This window comes from Elgaria multicarinata, chromosome 1 (assembly GCF_023053635.1).
Source record: "Elgaria multicarinata webbii isolate HBS135686 ecotype San Diego chromosome 1, rElgMul1.1.pri, whole genome shotgun sequence".
Lineage (NCBI taxonomy): Eukaryota > Metazoa > Chordata > Lepidosauria > Squamata > Anguidae > Elgaria > Elgaria multicarinata.
Window position 1 is genome coordinate 175,506,599 of NC_086171.1, and position 18,234 is coordinate 175,524,832.

At 41.7% G+C, this 18,234-nt stretch overlaps 3 protein-coding genes across 3 annotated transcripts in view; 1 reads left to right on the forward strand and 2 right to left on the reverse strand.

Annotated features, from left to right (window-relative positions):
- Window positions 1-4,072, reverse strand: part of PTPN22 (protein tyrosine phosphatase non-receptor type 22) — a 43,582-nt gene extending 39,510 nt beyond the window's left edge. The window contains exon 1 of the mRNA XM_063119577.1: window positions 3,884-4,072. Coding sequence (XP_062975647.1) covers window positions 3,884-3,970 — 87 coding nt within the window. The 5' untranslated portion in view covers window positions 3,971-4,072. The remainder of the gene's footprint in view (window positions 1-3,883) is intronic.
- Window positions 1-18,234, reverse strand: part of PHTF1 (putative homeodomain transcription factor 1) — a 156,589-nt gene that overhangs the window by 114,272 nt on the left and 24,083 nt on the right. The window lies entirely within an intron of this gene.
- Window positions 9,721-17,633, forward strand: LOC134413370 (CMRF35-like molecule 5). Its single transcript, XM_063147554.1, has 4 exons — window positions 9,721-9,760; window positions 10,754-11,077; window positions 15,355-15,496; window positions 17,534-17,633. The coding sequence occupies exons 1-4, from the start codon at window positions 9,721-9,723 to the stop codon at window positions 17,631-17,633; spliced, it is 606 nt and encodes a 201-aa protein (XP_063003624.1).

Sequence of the window (18,234 nt, forward strand, 5' to 3'; positions counted from 1 at the left end):
CCTTTTTATTGCTTTTAGCATCCCTCGCTAATCTCAGCTCATTCTCAGCTTTATTCTTCCTGACGTCATTTCGGCACTTCTGTGCCACCTGTCTGTACTCTTCTTTTGTAGCCTGGCCTTCCTTCCACTTCCTATATGTATCCTTTTTTGTTTTCAGGTCATCTCTAAGCTTTTTGTGGAGCTACATTGGTTTCCTCTGTTGTCTTCTATCTTTTCTCCTTGTTGGAATTGTTTGTAACTATGCCTTTGAAAAAACTCTCCCTTTGAAAAAGTGATTGGCTTTTTCAGAATGCAGCTTCTTCTCCACCTGCCTTTTTCAGAACGCAGCATCTCAGGGAAGCCCATGGTGGCTGCAAACCTGTGCCTGTGTTGTCTAATCTGCCGGGCGCAGATCCAAAGCCACAATGGGGCTTTCCCCATGTGTAGACAGCCAAAACATGCTATATACATTAGCATATCTCCCTCTTTCATAATACTAGAATCTGGGGTCATCCCATGAAGCTGATTGGTGGGAGATTCAGGACAGATCAAAGGAAGTACTTCTTCACACATGCATAGTTAAACGATGGAATTTGCTACCACAACATGGCCACCAATTTGGACAGCATTAAAAAGGGTTTATGCAAATTCCTGGAGGAAAAGGCTGTTAATGGCTACTAGTCCTGATGGCTATATGCTACTCCAGTATCAGAAGCAGTGTGCCTATGTACACCAGTTGCTGGGGACTTAGGTGGAGGTTGCTGTTGCACTCATATCCTCCTGTGGATGCCTGTGGACAGCTGGTTAGTCACTGGATTGGCAGTCAAAAAGCTTCATCCCACGTACCTGCTTCCCTCGGATTATCCCCATAGCGCTACACTTTTGCCGTTGTTGTTGTTTTTGCTACCGGGAGGCAGCGATCCTTTGTATACCAGGAAGTGAATTTAAGGGGGGAAATGTAAAAAATCATTAAAAGATCAACGGATGACCCAATTAACTTCAAATTTGGTATGCTTAAAGCTCTCCCTAATATCTATTACTGTGCCAATTTTGGTGTCTTTTTCTTTAAAGCTTACGCAGATGTAAGCATTTCTTTAAAATCCTGCTCCTGCGCCCCAGCGGCAGCTGGGAAGATACACTCAAAATGTAGAGGCTAAATATGGCGAATCTTTTTGCTTTATTGCACAATTAAGGCAGGAGGCATGGGAGTACTTCACAATCAAAGTAGATTATAAGGTGGAAAACTTCTGAGTCCTTTGCATGCAATTTGCAGTGATTGCACAGTATAACACTGGTGTGATAAAGCTCAAAGTTTCTTTAACACTGGCAATGAGGGCAGCACCCTCCACTACACCCAAAGGCAACAGAATACATGGCAGGCTGCTTGACACACAGCTCTTTTCACAAACACCTTGCTGTCACCTCACAACATTGGCTACCTGAGGCAACTTCCTCATTCTACTTAATGGTAGGGCTGGCCCTATTTACAACTCTGTCTCTAAAATTAAATTATTTTCTCCCCTGTCACTCTGAGTTGGCCTCTCTCTCTGTGGGCACAGAACATTAGAAGATGGTATACACTGATTGGGTTCACACAATCACTTATTTAAGCCATGGTGGGTTGCAGTGTGTGCTGGCAGCCATTTTGAATATTCAACTGAGGCGTTACCCCACAATTGAGCATCTTGTATATATCTAGTTTAGTATGTCTGATGAGTATGGGATGTTCCCCCTTCAACAGCCCCTGCTGTCCAGGTTCAGAAGACATGGCAAGACATGGCAGCCTCCCGCCCGGGGCCGATATTCAAACTGGCTGACAGTACACGTCACAAGGCTTAAATAAACCATGGTGAGCTGTGGTGATCATGTGAACAGCCCAATGAGTTTCATTGTTGAGAATAGCCTGTGTCTAGTACTACTAAAGGGAACTAATTTTCCTTAAGCTAATTTCTGTCCACTTTGATATCTTTCAGTGACAACATCTGGTTTCAGTTGCAAAATTCCCTTTTTTTGTTTCAACAGTACAGAAGCAACTCTGGATGCTTCTAGACTGAGGGCTCCTAGCACTACCAGTCAAAACGCATTATGCAACTATGCTATCTTTTTCTCCTTAATGGACTTTCTGGGTGCTCCCAGTTGAAGCTTTTAATGTGCTGTCACCCTGCCTCGAATCACAGAATTCTACAAGGAAGTCTAGACAACAACATCTTCCATTCCTAGCCCTCCCAAGTTTTTCGATTCTTTTCCCCATCTTTTTTTCTTAAATCCATTAAGGAAGAAAAGATGGAAAAGCTGCACAATGCCTTCTGATTCCTAGCACTAGGAACTCTCAATCTAGAAGTACCCTCTGTGGTAAGAAGATTGGAGGGGGGGGGATAGTGGTGTTTTAATGCATTTGTTCTATTATTGCTTTAATCAAGTTTTATTTATGATTATAAGCTACTCTGTGTGCCATTTTTCTTGATAGAAAAGCAGAGTACAAATCTAATAAATAAATACATTAGTGGGGAGACAGAAGAAGTGGAGTGAAAACACAGGAGGATTACAAATTGAAGATGACATCTAGACATCCCATTAAATTGCATGGATGAGGCAGGGCAATACAATAAAAACCTGATAGAAGCACCTTCTTTCTTCACAATATCCTAAAAAATGTGTATGCTCCCAACACCAATTTGGAACCTAGGAAATGTTCTAGGATGCACACTCAGTTTATGGGTGGCACTGGCCTCCTGGACTTCACTAGATGAACTGAGGATGTATCTTACAAGGCACGCAACACTCCCAGCATTCCTCAGAACACAGTTTGAAAACCACGACAAGTTGCCATTTGATGAAGGTACATTCGCGACCACCATGCTGATCTCTCTACCTTGTTATCTTTTGGGTATTTTTAAATTCTTTAATGACCATTCTAGCCAAGAATATCAATGATAGTTTTGATATCCTTGATCCTCTAAGAGTAGACAAGTTGTAGTTGTTGTTTTTAAAGTCCTTCTCTTCCTATATTTTTTATCAGGGTGGTGGTGGTGGTTTATGAGGAAAACTGCTTATCGTTCAAAACACAATCCATGAAATGAATTGAATAATTACTTTCTAAACCACTTTAAAATTGCATGTTCCATGAAGTAACTAGCAAGAAATCTGTCTGTTTTTTTACACACACACACACGGACAAAAGATAGAGAAGCCTTAATGAGATCTACAAGCTTCACTCCCAATTTTAGCTAAATCATGCCCCCCTTCTAGCATTCTAGGAATGGTTACTAAGGTCAGGGCTGGATTCAGAGGTACATGGGGTACCTGTCAAGGCACATTGCTTGTCCCTCAGGCCCTGTTCCTCTTCACCTGCCTTGCCATGGAGAAGCAGCCCCTGAGCAGTAATGTGGATCAGGCCCAAAGGGAGATAGCAAAAAACAGTCACTACCAACAGTGGCAAGGAGGTGGCCCACTCACGGAGGGTGCTCCACTGATGGCGCTTTGCCTAAGGGTTCCCCACAATTTAGAGTTGACACTGGCTAAGAAGGCTGTCCTGAAAAAAGGCTTCCCCCACTCTAGCTATCTATAATCCAAGCACTGTTTTCCCCTCCCCATGATAGCAGCGAAACAAGACCAAATTATTTTGCAAACAAACGCTGCACTATGCTGTAATTAATACAGTTACACATGAAGAAACAGGAAGAACCGACTTTGGGAACTGTAAAGTCTATTAAGATCCAAGCCATTAAAAGACTTTCCCATCAAACAACTTTCAATGTTGTTTGAGGCCCAGCTAATTACTTACATGCTAGAAAACTTAATGTAATAATTAAGCTACAATCGTTAAGCTACAGGTTGCTACAATAGTTGGGTATTTCCCCTTAGAACCAGGTCAGACTCAGAAATATTGCTGCATGGTACCTACCAAATATTCATTTGTGAACTCGTTTCTGTTGAGCTTTCTGTTTCTGGCCCTTTCCAGGTTTTGCATGATAATTTCCCGTTGATCCATGCTGTAAAACCAGGTGAAGCTGAACTGTCAGAGATAAAGATGGACATGACAAGTGCATACTACAGTGGAAACAACAACCAGCGTGGAAGGTTCCTGTTGAAGTTTGTGGTTTACTTAGTTCATCACAAGACCTAAAGGAAATTAGTATGTATGTAGCAGCCAAGCTGGGGAAATCAAAAGAACTATTCCTTGCTGGGCCCTAGTGCCTCCTTTTACGAGAATGAAATTTCATCTTTTTTTCAACGTTGATCCTGATGAATGCATTGCTCAGTTTTTTCCAAGATCAAATTTCTCTGAAGCAATTTCCACTTGACCAGGAGGAAACAAACTCTCATAAAAATCAGCAAAAGAAAAGGTATATCAAGTCCCCAATAAATGCCATTTAACAAGATCGCAGTTCGTTACCAACGCTGTTGTTCTTCATTCACTAGGCTGAAATATTTCTGTCTTGATAAGCAGCCTTCTCTGATTCAAAAAAGACAAAAAACCAAAACCCCACCTTCCTCATTCATCCATTGCCCCCAAGGGAGGTGGTTTAGCTTCTCAAACGCATTAGTCACGCCTCAGCCCTAAACTTTGCCAGAAAATGCAAAATATTCAGACATTGCCCCCTCTTTCACACGGCCTAGGATGAACTTTACAAAGCTGCATCACCATCAGACGTTTATGTTAGTATGTTAAAGTTCCACAGGGATCAATGAATAAGAGACGAGCCAGTTCCTGGAATGCGAGCTATTTGAGTGACTCTGCTATGAGCATCCACACAGCTTCCAAAAGACCTCTGTGGAATTACTGCTTTAGGAAAACTAACTTTAAAGAAACACAGAATCCTAATGATCCTTCATCCTACATTATTCACAAAATTATTGTGCAAGAAATCCAGAGTCGATCTGTCAAAGGGAAGCACTTCCCCCACCCACCCCCAGCTGTTTCTTGGCTGGCATATGTCAACGATGAATAAGTGCAATTCCCTGTGTTGTGAAATAGATCCCACAGTCAAAACAGAATCCAAATAAGGAAACGTTTATTCTTCCAAGCTGGCTTTCGTCATGGCCTGGAGGGTTGACACAAGCAAGTACTTATCAACATGATATCACCTTCTTTGCTTAGGAATGGTAAGAACATCTCACCTACTCATCAAACCTACCCTTTTCCATTCATCCCATGTAAGCTGGCCTTTTGACCTACTAATTATTTTGCTATATATAGAATACATTCCAGTTCACACAATGAATAGTATATATCAGTTACACTATGAGCAAAGCCCCTTGCATTGTCCTTTTGGTACATCACCATTTTAACCCCTCTGTTCCAAACCCCTATATTTTACATTTGCCCCAGGGTGGATTCGGAGTGGTGGCAGGTCATCTACATGATGCAGCTGCCATTGCAAAGCCATGGGGGGGGGGAGGGCAAACCCCAGAAACTCTGCTTTAAAAAAGTCGGGCACTTTCCCTGACTTTTTTTAAGTGGAGGCGTGCCACAGCCAATGGTGCCCCCTGATTGGTCACCATCAGCTGGGCTGACAGGGAAGGGGGCAGACTGGGAGCTCCAAATCCAGCCACACTGTCAATGATAAATAATAAATAAAAATTTAAAAATGGGGTGGGTGAGAGGAGAGGAACAGGGCTGCCGCTGCCAGGCTGAGCACTGGGAAGGGGGGAGGAACAGGGCAGCTGGCTCTCCTCCCTTTGCCTGCCCTGTTCCTCCCCCCCCCATTTTTTTTAATCTGTAGATGCGGACCTTTGCATCTACAGATAAAAAAGCAAAGAAAAATGGGGGTCAGAGGAGAGGAATGGGGCAGCTGCCCCATTCCTCTCCCCTTTTTTTGTTTTAATTCGTAGATGCGAAGGTTCACATCTACAGATTTTTTAAAAAATTAAACGGTGAGGGGGGAGAGGAATGGGGCAGTCAGAGGGAGGAGAGTGGGCTGCCTTGTTCCTCCCCAGTGCTTGGTCTGCCGGCGGCACCAGTGGCAACTCCGCGTTGGACTCCTTCCCGTGCAGATGCCAGGAAGGAGCATAAATTTGGCAGCCCGAGGCCTCGAGGTGAAGATCTGCTACTGTCAAGAGTTGGTCTGCAGAAAGGGTTAGAACAGAGAAAGATCAATGTGTTTTATTATTTGGGAGGGGAAGTGAATGGGAGGATATAGTGTAGATCAGTGGGTAGAATAGACAGGGTTACGTAGGATACTGTATTGAAACAAACAAGTATTGCGACAATTGAAACCACAAGATTTGTAAACTGCATGAACTTATTGTTAAATAAAAGTTTTTTCGTTTCCTAAACTGGATTGGATTCTTAAAGTACATGAGGTAAGGTACATTGTTAAATGGTGGTAGCAGTGAAAGGAAAGGGTGAATAGAGAGTGCTGGGCTGGTTGCTGTGAGGCCAAAAAGAGTCAGTGAGTCACAGAATCAGTGACTCTGATGACTTGTCCCATAGTTGGAAATCTTTTACTATAGAGAGAAGTAAGAGAGACCAAAGGGGACAATGTCACAGCTATCTGCATATATTCTTAGTGTTGTTGTTTGTTCATTCAGTCGCTTCCAACTCTTCGTGACTTCATGGGCCAGCCCACGCCAGAGCATTCTGTCGGCTGTCGCCACCCCTAGCTCCCCCAAGGTCAAGTCTGTCACCTCCAGAATATCATCCATCCATCTTGCCCTTGATCTGCCCCTCTTCCTTTTGCCTTCCACTTTCCCTAGCATCAGCCTCTTCTCCAGGGTATCCTGTCTTCTCATTATGTGGCCAAAGTACTTCAGTTTTGCCTTTAATACCATTCCCTCAAGTGAGCAGTCTGGCTTTATTTCCTGGAGTATGGACTGGTTTGATCTTCTTGCAGTCCAAGGCACTCTCAGAATTTTCCTCCAACACCACAGTTCAAAAGCATCTATAACACATGCAAAAAGAAAGCCAGTATCCACTTACTGGCTAACATTTTGGATTAGGACCAGGGAAACCCAGGCTCACGTCACCAGTCACCCATGGAGTTCAGAGCATGACCTTTGGTCAGTCACCATCTCTTAGTCTAACACCTTGCAGGGTTGCTGTGAATATATCATGAGCAGGAGGAAAGGATGTATATGCTACCCTGAGTTCTTTGAGGTATATGGGTAGGATAATATATATATATATATATATATATATATATATATTAATAATAATTTCAGCTGCTACATACATATGACTGCTAATTGTCTTCTAATCAAGTTAATACTGTAGTTTTCCTCTTGTTTGTCGGACTCTGTATTTTGGTCTCTGTGTGACTGATTTGTTTTAATCACACATTTGTTACTTTCTTTACTACACATCTGCAGTCTCAGAAAATACACCAGAATAGAAGATGGACATTGGGTTTGAAACCAGATATGCGGGTGCAGAGTTGATGTGCTAGACCTTTAACCTATGAATTACCTGAGCAACATAACACTTCTTTGTAGGATCAGACCCCCCAACAAGAAAGAATTAGCCCCACCAGAATCAGATCTTTGGGGCAGGCCAAGAGCCAAACCAGACATTATAGGGTGATTTGAAACATCTGGCTAGAAGGTGGGACTACGTTTCCATGATAGCCCTGTAAAATACAGTTCAACTTTAAAAGAATGGCAAAATACTTCTTTTCAATGAGACAACAAACAAACATAAGAAACAACATACAATGTTGAGCTTGATGCAAAATGTTGAGGGGTGTGTGTGTGTGTCTTATCCCGACTTCTCAGGCTGGTCTTATTTAAGGACAAATAGGGGCAAGCAATTCAAGAAGTGCAGGCCACCCTTCTGTGGGATCTTCAAAGGCCCATGTGTTTGCTGAGGCTTCTTCCCAGGCTCTGAGAAGGGAAAAGGCCCAGGTCCAACCAAGCAGGCAATGACCAGTTTCCACTTCCTGTTGGATCAGAACATAGCCCCTTCCCTTCCCAGAGCATGGGGAAACATGTTAGCAGCCCACAATAGGACTTTGAAGGTCGCTTCACTCAGTACAGTTCTATGTCTTTTGAACTACAACTCTCAGCATTCCCAATCATTGGCCTTGGTTTGGAATTATGGGAGTCACAGTCTGGAGGGCACCAGGCAGGGACAAGCTGATGTAGAGCTTCCTAATAGCACAGCTTTTCAATAGGGCAAACTAAAAAAAGAGAAGGGGTTTCCTCCAGAAAAAAAGAGTGGAACTGACCAAAGTCATTGCTGTGTATGCAAAGTTTCCTCCCTTTGCTAAAAAGGGATAAATTGCCCATCTAATGATGCTGGCCGCCAACTGAAGATCTCAGCAGGGCTCCTGAGGAAAAGAAAGGTTCGTTGCTCATCTTTTTAAAAATCAAGTTAAGCTGTCCCTTAAGTGTGTGCTAGTATTAATTGTGTGGTGGGGAACCCCGCATTGCATTATCCATGCTAGTCTCGCCTCATATATGCTAAAGGGATATAACCAAAAACCAAAAAATTCCTTGCTGTCATGGATCAAAAGGATTATTTTGGGGTTAATGCAAATTACAGATGCAGGGCTCCTCTGCCTGAATTGGGATCCATTGGCAGAGGGGAGGGGGCCAAAGCCCAACCTATTCCCCATGCCAGGATTTTCCCATTCTTACTTTGGGGTCTTTAACCCAAAAAATATTTAAAATGATCATATCATGCCAGTGCTCTGTGATCTGCACTTGCTTTGAGTCCATTTCTAGGCCAAATTTAAAGTACTGGTATTAACTTTAAAAGCCCTAAAACAACTTGGAGCCTGAAGGATCGTTACATTCCATATATACCAGCCCAGACTCTCAGACTGTCCTGTGAAGCCTTGGGTTCCTTGGAGGAAAAAAGGAGGGATATAATTTTTAAATAATATTTTTATTAAAGATTTTCATATATTCAACATACCATAAACATAACATAGTGTAATGTAATATATTATAACATAGTATTATAAATGTAATAAATATATTACATAATAAAACAGGAGCAACAATAACAACCACCACAGTGGAAAGAGAATAATTAAAACAAAAACAATTTAAACAGCTGAAGGCCAAAAGATAAGTAGCTAAATGGGCTTCCTTGGTGTTATCACTGAGGAGGAAGCTATATCACAGATTCCAGTTAGCCGAACCTCAGAATAAGGCCCTTAGTGATGAACATGGTGAATGAGAAGATGGTCCCTGAAGTAGGCTGATCCCAAGCCACGTAGGGCTTTATAGGTAAGAACGAGCTCCTTGAATTGTACCCAGAAATGAAGTGGAAGCCTGTGCAACTTGCATAATACTGAAATCTTAATGCAGTTGATTCTAGAATGGCCCAAGTTCCTTCTCAAACTGCATTTCTCAAGCTCATTTCTTAAAAGAGCACAATGTGTCTCTGTGTGTGTATGTGGGAGAGAGTGCCTGTATATCTCTTTAACCTTTAGTTTCATGCGCAAACACATTTAACAGTGCAATCCTGTACATGTCTTCTCAGTGTTCAATGGGGCTTCCTCTCAGACTATGCAAGCATCAGACCACACAGTAAAGGTCTAGAGGAAGGATCTGCCTGGCAGGTGGGCAGAAATGACATCTCTGCTTCTCTTGGCAGGATGCTGTGGTTGTCCTTCTGCATGTTGGTTGGTTTGTTTTTACAAATTATCAGAAATGATATCATCTGGCTAGAGGAAGGACTTTAGGTGACCGACCAGTATAAGAGAATTCAGCCATACCATAGCAGGTGCAGAAAAAGTTGTTATTAATACCTAGATTCTTCCTGTACATATTGGTGCATTGTCAGCGTGCAAGATGAAAATCTATTCCACCCTTTGGATTTTTTTATGTGCAGGTAAGAAAAATGTTATGGAACAAAACTTCTCCAGAATGTATTTGATTAGTTATCATTTCTAGACAAGGATTTGATATAGTGAACCAAATTATGCAAGGATGTTAACTGTGATTCAGCTAGGGCTATTGGGATCCTATGCCAGGCAGACTGGAATTGGCAGCAGTGAATTTATTGTGCACATCAGAGCCATGTTCTTGTGCAGTAGAGCAATTGCACTGCAGCAATATACTTACAGGTGAATTCCTTTGAAACTAACTGTGAATAATGATGCAACTGGATGGTTTCAACAGTTGCCTGTCTTATTTCCACTGGTCCTGCCCTTGTGCTGCTTTTACAGCATCAAGACATGGAAATGAACCTTCCTGAAGCCTATGTTCATTATCTGAAGGCCTGTTATGTATCCCACCCCCCTAGAGAGGTGGAGTTAATGGAGATCTGAGCAGAGATGTCTGTGTAGCAGCGCCCCAGTTGTGCAACTCCCTTCCCAGAGAGGTTAGGTTGCTTCCTTTGTTACTGGCCTTTAGACAGGTGATAAAAACGGGTTGAACCAAATCTTTGACAATTAATGTCACTCTTTGATTTTAGAAGCTCCCCCCTGTTTTATTGCAGTGTATGTGCTTTAGTAACTTTGTTTTAGTTGTTTTGTTTGAAATGACTCTATTTATGGCCTTTGACCTGTCAACACATGCATTGCAAATTTTTACACATAGCATTGCCAAAAGTTTCTATACCCAAATTTGACACTTATCCTCCAATTCCTTGGCTTTCCTGGTGGAAGAAGTGGAACAACCTTGAATGATTGGAATGAAATCTGACATGTAAATCTAGTTTCAAATCAGCCCATAAACAGCCATTGTTACAGAAAGGAACGTTTCACATGAGGGGGCTAACATGCATCTGTAGCAGAGGACAGAGGCTGATTCATATTTTGTGAGATACAACTACTCAACACATAAGATCTTACATGTTTTTGACATATGTTTTTCCTAATAGATGGTTTTACAGCATTTATTTGGACAGATAAAGAGAAGACAGCAATGGAAGGGACCAGCATCACAGTAAACTGCAAATATAATATAAAGAGATACATGTTTTCCAAAAAATACTGGTGTCGGGGAAGTTCCAGATTACATTGTGATATTTTAGGAGACACAGACAAGCGTGAAAACAGCAGAGTAACTGTCACTGATAATAGGAAAGGAGCCCTTTTGGTGACCATGAAGCAATTGACAGCCAGTGACTCAGGAACTTATTGGTGTGGTATAGACAGACCCTTTGCTGATATAATGGCTGCAGTGGAACTGAAGGTAAATAAAGGTAAGATATCATATGATTGCCTTCATTGTCAAGAGCATGTACATCAGTGAATATTAAAGACTATTCCAGTATAAAATAACCTCCTCTCAAAAAGAAGCACCTACTGGACATTGCCAAAACATACGTTAAAAATTAGCTGTATTGCACTGCCAGCAATTAGGTCCTTGTAATGTGTTTAATTAACCTGTTCAAAAGAATGTGTTTTAATATGACACGTTGTTTCATTACACTCTATTTTATTATTGTTACAGCCCCTTGAAGGCCTTAAAATAAAGCAAAAGCTGAAACATATTGGGCGTCTTATAAATAAATCTGTATTGCATCCTGAGAATGTTTCTCTCCTTTGTATCTTGCTTTGGATGCTCATCTCCTTTTGGTTCTTCATTACTGCCAGCAATTAGCCAAATTAAACAACCTCTTATTAAAAAGACGTTGCAATGTCAAATAGACACAAAACATTTTGCTAAATAAGACAGGTGGACGTCAAAGCAGTGATCCAGTCATTCTGCATTTGTGGTGGTGTCCACGACAGTTTCTCAAATTCCCAAATGTGCTCATGGGCCTATTGACTATTCCAAGAATAATTAGCGTCTTGCTTAGGAGAATCTCCCACAATCCCATACATGTCTACTGCGGAGTAAGTCAAATTAAGTTCAGCAGGGCTTACTCCCACATAAGTGGGTATAGCATTGTAGCCTTCAATCATTTAACAGCAGCATTGTCTTCTCTGTTTTCAAAAGAGGGACGTGAGTTACACATTAAGGAATATCCATGAAGAGACACAAATAACTTATCAGAAAAAAGCAAACTCAATCTAAAGGAACTAGTAGCTGCACACCTATCTGGGAGTGAACCTGACTAAACATGGTGGGACTTACATCTGAATATACATGCATAGGACTGAACTATAAGAGTCTGTTGGCACCTTGAAAACGGACAGATTTTCAGAACAAAACTTATGTACTAGAGATCAAGCAGTGTTATATCACTTTTTCTGGGCCGGATCGGTAGAAGGTTGCCCCTGTGTGTAAGCATGGTTTTGATTATCTGTTTATTCACTTCACTAAGTGAGCATTGTAGTTTTATTTTATTTATTTTTTATTTTTAAAATTCTTTAATACATAAACATAAAATAGCATTTGTATCATATATTCAAACTAGTCTATTAAACATATTCATGCTAAACATAAAAGTGCACCCCCCACCTTGGGATCTCATTCCTGTTTCCAGAAACTCATAGTTTCTTCTGTTGGTGGTTTCCCGCTTCCCTTAGAAAACACAAATACTAAGAACTTTTTCCAAATTCCCTCAAAATTGTTCTTTTTTACTATACCGCTTTTCATTTTAATATTACATGTCAATTTATCATTAATAGCAATATCCCACACTTCTTTATACCAATACAATAATCTCCTTGTGTCTTCCAGTTCCTAGCTACGATTAACCTTGCAGCTGTCAGCAAATTCGTTATCAGTTCCTTAGTTTCTTTAGTACATTTAAGATCTTCTTGCAGTGAGAGTAATGCAATCCTTGGTGTGTCCTCTATTTTCATTCCAACAATCTGCTCAATCTCGGTGAACACCATCTTCCACAACTTTTGCACATATTTACAATCCCACCACATATGTAAATATGTTCCTTTTTCACCACAACCCCTCCAACAATCTGCTGAATGCTGATTATTAATCTTGTTTAATCTAACCGGAGTTAGATACCACCTCCATAAAATTTTATAATAATTCTCCTTTATTCTTACTGACATATTTCTCAACACTCTCTGTTTCCATAGTCCTTCCCAACTCTGCTGTCCTATCTGTATCTTTAAATCTGTCTCCCAAACCAATTTTCCTACACTATCCGACACTCCTTTCTCAGTTAATATATTATATAATTGACTCATTAACCCTTTTTGGTTGGTTTACAAGGCTTGGTGTAAACCTTTCAGGTGTGAGCACCCGTTTGAGGTTCTGGTACAAATACAGTTATATTTCTAGTATAAGGTAGTGTTAAATATCCATTTCATACCCCGGGGCTAACATTGCCTCTGGAAACATCATTGACAATAATTGCAAAACTTGCACATTTATGAGCACTGATATACCATACAAACCAAGTGGCCAAAAAGACTAATTATTCTAGATGTGTTATAATTGCAATGTGCCAACCAACTAAATGAGCGTGGAACAGGAACATAGTTTAGAAGCCTTTATTCCTTCTCTTGCTTCATAAACTACTTTAATAGGTCCCTCGCTGGTTGTAACAAGAATGTATTAATTTCTAAAACAAGAACTGGTATATTAAACCTACAGATTAAAATCAATAACTATTTATTCATTGCTTGCAGAGCTAATAAGAGCAATTTCTGTGGTATTTTTCAGGGTAAAGAGTGTGTTAAAATTATTCATAACACAAGATCCAGCTAAGCGATCACATGATATGCCAACGTGCAAGGCCAAGCATCATTTATAAGGCTCAGTACACATTTATAAACACAGCCTCCCTCCCACACACATACTAAAATCCTATTCCATACATACAATCTCGTGAGTCATGAAAGTTTTTATTTTAATGTTAAAATTACATTTTTTTTACATTTCTGAAATTATGAGCGTCATCAGATGGGAGGGAATCGGGTTTTCTTACTGTCGCTTCTGTGTCTCAATACTTTCTCTTCCTTTACACGGGGAAGTAAGAGGAAGTAAACAATGACCATGTGGCCCATTCAGTGGCCATTTTAATCCTGTTTCTTCTGCACACAGCAGGATATGGCAGCATGTTTTGCTACAGCTGAACAAAGTCAGATTTTCCAGGTCTTTTTTTTGCAACGGGAAAACAAGCAGGAGGGGAGGGAGGCGGACGGTGTTGTCAAAAAGGACATGTGAAAAAACATGAGTTGGCAGTAACAAGCGTGCGATAAAATGCTTGTCTGATTATGTTCTATACCCTAGTCCACAGAGAGGCTTTTCTATCATGTACCAAAACACACACACACGTCTGCCTATTTTTGTTTAATAGAATATCCACCCCTGAAGAATTATCCTATAAAGTTTGCTGACACTTTTGTAATTTTTTTGGTAACTCCAAACGAGAGTCTCTTGGTATCCTTCCTTTCTTGTTGGAGGCCTGACATTTGAGAACAAATGTAGGAAAATTATGCCTGCCAATATCTTATGGCATTGACTTTGCTAGCTTTCTCATTTCTTCAGAAGTTAGGTCATGAGATAGAACAATTTTTTGACAGACAAGACTGTCTTATATTTTTAGGCCACAATCCTAAAACTTTGAAAAAACATGGATCAGGTGGTGTAGCACTTACTCCAAGGGGACGGGGGAACAGGGAGACAGCAGAGAGACTAGAAGCTTAGCTCCACTAACCGGAAGGACACCTACTACTCCCTCTTGCTCTTTCTAAACCTTTTTCTGAATGTGGTGGTACTAATAGCAATATTCCCTGATCTTTTGAAAGCATTGGATTAGGGTTGCATGGTGCAGCTGACCACATTTTTTCATCAGTTACCACAGGCAGGCTCTGTATTGAAATAATTTCCATCTTGTTTTTGTTCATCTACTTCCCTTCTACGTGTTTTGCCTGAGCAGGACCACAGAAGTGCCTTGTCTGTTTTGAAAAACTGGAAGGATTGACTGGTGTCCTTTAGCTACTTTTAGTTCCCTTTTTGTTTAACCTCCTTGCATATCTGATTGCCTGATTTGTATTTATCGCCAGTCATGGAAATATCAAGTGTAGAGATGGGGGTGAACAAGACATTAACTCTCATATGTTGGGCCTGTAAATATTGGTGGCAGGAGTGGCTCCCACTGTCCCTGGGATCAATGTCCAGGATTATTATGGTGCTTCCTACCTCCCACCTGTGTTTGCACAAGGAATTCTGGGATTGATAGTTCTTGTGAGAGCATGACACTTAGAAAGTTTTGTGCTTTCCTCCCTCTCAAACCAAGACATTCTAGTTTTAACTCTATTACAGAGAAAGGGCTGGGCTAGCAACTTGATCATACAGGATATTGTTTGTTCTGCTTCTGATTAACTCCAGCAAATCCCACAAGAACTGGAAGTAGGTACCTTGATACAGGAAAATGTTTCCATATATCCTCCTCATGCTAATAGGATTGTAACCTAGGCTGGTGCGGGGGGGGGGGGGCAGGAGGCTGAGGCCCTGGTGAAGTGTAACCTTCCCTGCTGCCCCCACCCCACCCATGCTAGGGCCCTGCTGAGGTGCAACAAATTGCAAACATAAATTATATTTCATTGTTATATGCAGCTCCTGAAATAATGAGAATCACTCCCACCTCCAGTCCCTCTTCTACAGTTGAAGTTACTACAGCTTTCCCAGTAATTTCCAAGCCTTATTTAAATGTGACTCTCCCTTCCAATTTCATGTGCCATCATGATACAACAGAAAGGCAAGTATATTATTTTTTTAAAAAAATTGATAAATTGACCAAAAAAATAATAAAAATCAAATAATCTAGACTAGAGACTTGGTTCATTCCCTACATTATCAGGAAGTAGACTGGAGACAGTAAAAAAAAAAAAGGTATTAGGGTGCAATCCTATGGGGATGGCCATGTGCCAATGGGGAGGGGTCATAGCTAAATGTGAAAGAGTACATGTTTGGCATGCAGAAGGTCCCAGGTTCAGTCCCTGGCTTCTCCCAGGCAAGGCAAGGAAACCATCCTGCCTGAAACCCTGGAGAAATATTGCTGCCAGTCAGTGTTGACAATACTGGGCTAGATGGACCAATGGTCTGACTCAGGGGTTGTCTACATTTTAAAAGCCCCATGGTGGCTGTGCAGTAGTGCTGCATTGGTTATACAATGCAGCAGCCATCTCTCAGCCACTGCAGGGCTTTCCTGCGAAACTGCAGATTTAAAAAGTTGGGAACTTACCCTGACTTTTTACGCTGGAGCAAGGTGAACATGGCCATTCTGCCGTCTGACCTCGCTCCAGCATGGAGGCGGAGGCAATCTGATTGGCTGCCAGCAGCCGTTTCTCTCCCTTTAAAATCTTTAAATAATACAATAAAAAGAAATCGGGGGAGGAATAGGCAGCCAGAGGGAGGAGATGTGGTTTACCCAGTCCCTCTCTCTGCAGATACAGTTATTTTTTTTAAAAAAAAGTGGGGGAACGGCCCCGTCCTTCCCCTCCCCCCCCTTTTTTTTTTACATTTCTAGAGTCAGAAGTTTTGCACTTGCCTTCCTTCCTATGCCGAGAAGGAATGCAAGTGCAGGAGCAAGGCACCACAGCGGTGCCGTAAAGACAGGGGCTTAGTCTTTGTGTTGAAGGCAAAGCTGTCCTGATGAGCTGAAGGGCCATAGAGGTATCCTGATTCTTTCCCCAATAACTAATCCTCTAATCAGGCCTCTCCTCTGCGATACCCCTATGCTGGGTATTGGGCAGGGGAAGAGCAGTTACTCATCTTGCCTGTTTTAGAAGCTCTTTGTTGGAATTTATAAATTTGTAAGTATGCCTACCTAGACTAAGCCATATTTTATAAGCTAATATTTATTTGTATTTATGTTCTAATACTCCAGTCCCTGCATTTCTAGTTTACGTTTACAAGGAATTTGCTGGAAGGGAGCAGCAGAAAAGCCCCACAAACAGGATTATATAACGGTGATAGTTAACACAGATAGATCTCATTTCCCTTCCCAAGATATATGAACAAAGAAATGGCAGAATTTAAATTACTTTGACACCTGCGAGATGTAAGGTTGGAATTTCAGGTAAGGCATGCTTTTCTGGTAGGCGGGACTTTCAGGTGACATTGTTACCATTCCAATATTAACCACACAATTCTGGAAACTATTTCTGATGTTCCATATTCACCTATTGCTTAATATTACACTTGGGAGGGGTGGCTAGTATATGCATAATTGTGCACTTTCAGCCTGCCGTACTCTTTAAAGGGTGGAGAGAGAGAGAAAAGGTTCACGCCCACCAGGAGCGTCTCTGCTCCACTAGAGCTTGTCTGACAAAAGATACTGCGAATTAATCACAGCCGATAACTCGCAGTGGCTGCTGCAGTCTGACGCTATTGCTGTCGATTCGCAGCCATGAAAATCCGGGTTTTCCGACACCTGTGGAAAACACCTATGGCAAATCCTGTTGTCATAGAGAGGGAGGCAGGGTGTGTGTGTGTGTGTGTGTGTGTGTGTGTGTGTGTGTAGCTAGTAAGAAGAGTAAGGCCTATGCCTGTTTAGTCAGAAAAATGTCCTACTGCTGGGGAATGCTGGGAGTTGGAGGACTTTTTTTCTGTCTAAACTTACATAGGATTGCTCCCTAAGAGCCTTTCTAACATCCTCTCATGATCACAAGGTATATGCTCAGAATTTCTTTAGTTGAGTGATTTAGTTGTAAACCCTCACCCACATTTTTCTTTTCTTTTTTACAAAATCACGAGAACAGTTGTTCAGGATTCTTTTCCATTTTCCCTTTAGTTTTAGAAACTGGAATCACAGTCCATGGGCCATTCTACGCTGGGTGATCCTGCTTATTCTTGTGGCTTCTTTGATTATGATTCATTGGAACAGAATGTAGAAAACTGGTGAGTTTCCTTCAGCAGAAAGGTGCATGTTATTTTAATTGAGTTTCCCTATCATCAAAGGGTACTTCTAGACCATGGTCAGATTATCAATGATGCTGGAGAAGCAAGGGGCCTGCCCTCCACCTGGCACACGCAGGCAACCCACTCCTTGCTGCCTCCTCCTCCTCACTTGCCCCTGTGCTGGGTGTCCCACACTGACCCACTCCTGCCTACCCACTTTCTTGCCCCTTGCATCCATTTTGGTTGGATGCCCCTTCTGCCACTTTGCCAGCTTCCATCTCCGTTACGCTGAAGGAATGAGCACATGGGAGTTAGAGAGCGAATGAGAGTTTTGTGGTTTTTGAGCTGAGCCAGTGAGTGTTGGTGGAAAGGTAAGGCCCTGGAATGATGTGTGGGGGGAGGCTTTTTGTTGTTGAAGAGTGACTCACTTCACTTTTGAACAACTCACTTGCATCTGGAGGTTGGGGGGGGGCAGGGGGCGGGGATTGGATCTATCATTCCTAATCTTGACTCATGTTCAGTACCCAGATCATTCTGAAACCTCCAGTATCGGAGGCAGCAAACCCATACAAACCAGTTGCTGGGGAACATGGG

Bases quoted from the DNA above. Each gene is read 5' to 3' on its own strand.
- LOC134413370 (XM_063147554.1), top strand. From the start codon at position 9,721: ATGAAAATCTATTCCACCCTTTGGATTTTTTTATGTGCAG. The intron at 9,761-10,753 runs GTAAGAAAAATG...TTTTCCTAATAG, and splicing joins TTGGATTTTTTTATGTGCAG to ATGGTTTTACAGCATTTATT. The intron at 15,497-17,533 runs GCAAGTATATTA...TTTTCCCTTTAG, and splicing joins CATCATGATACAACAGAAAG to TTTTAGAAACTGGAATCACA.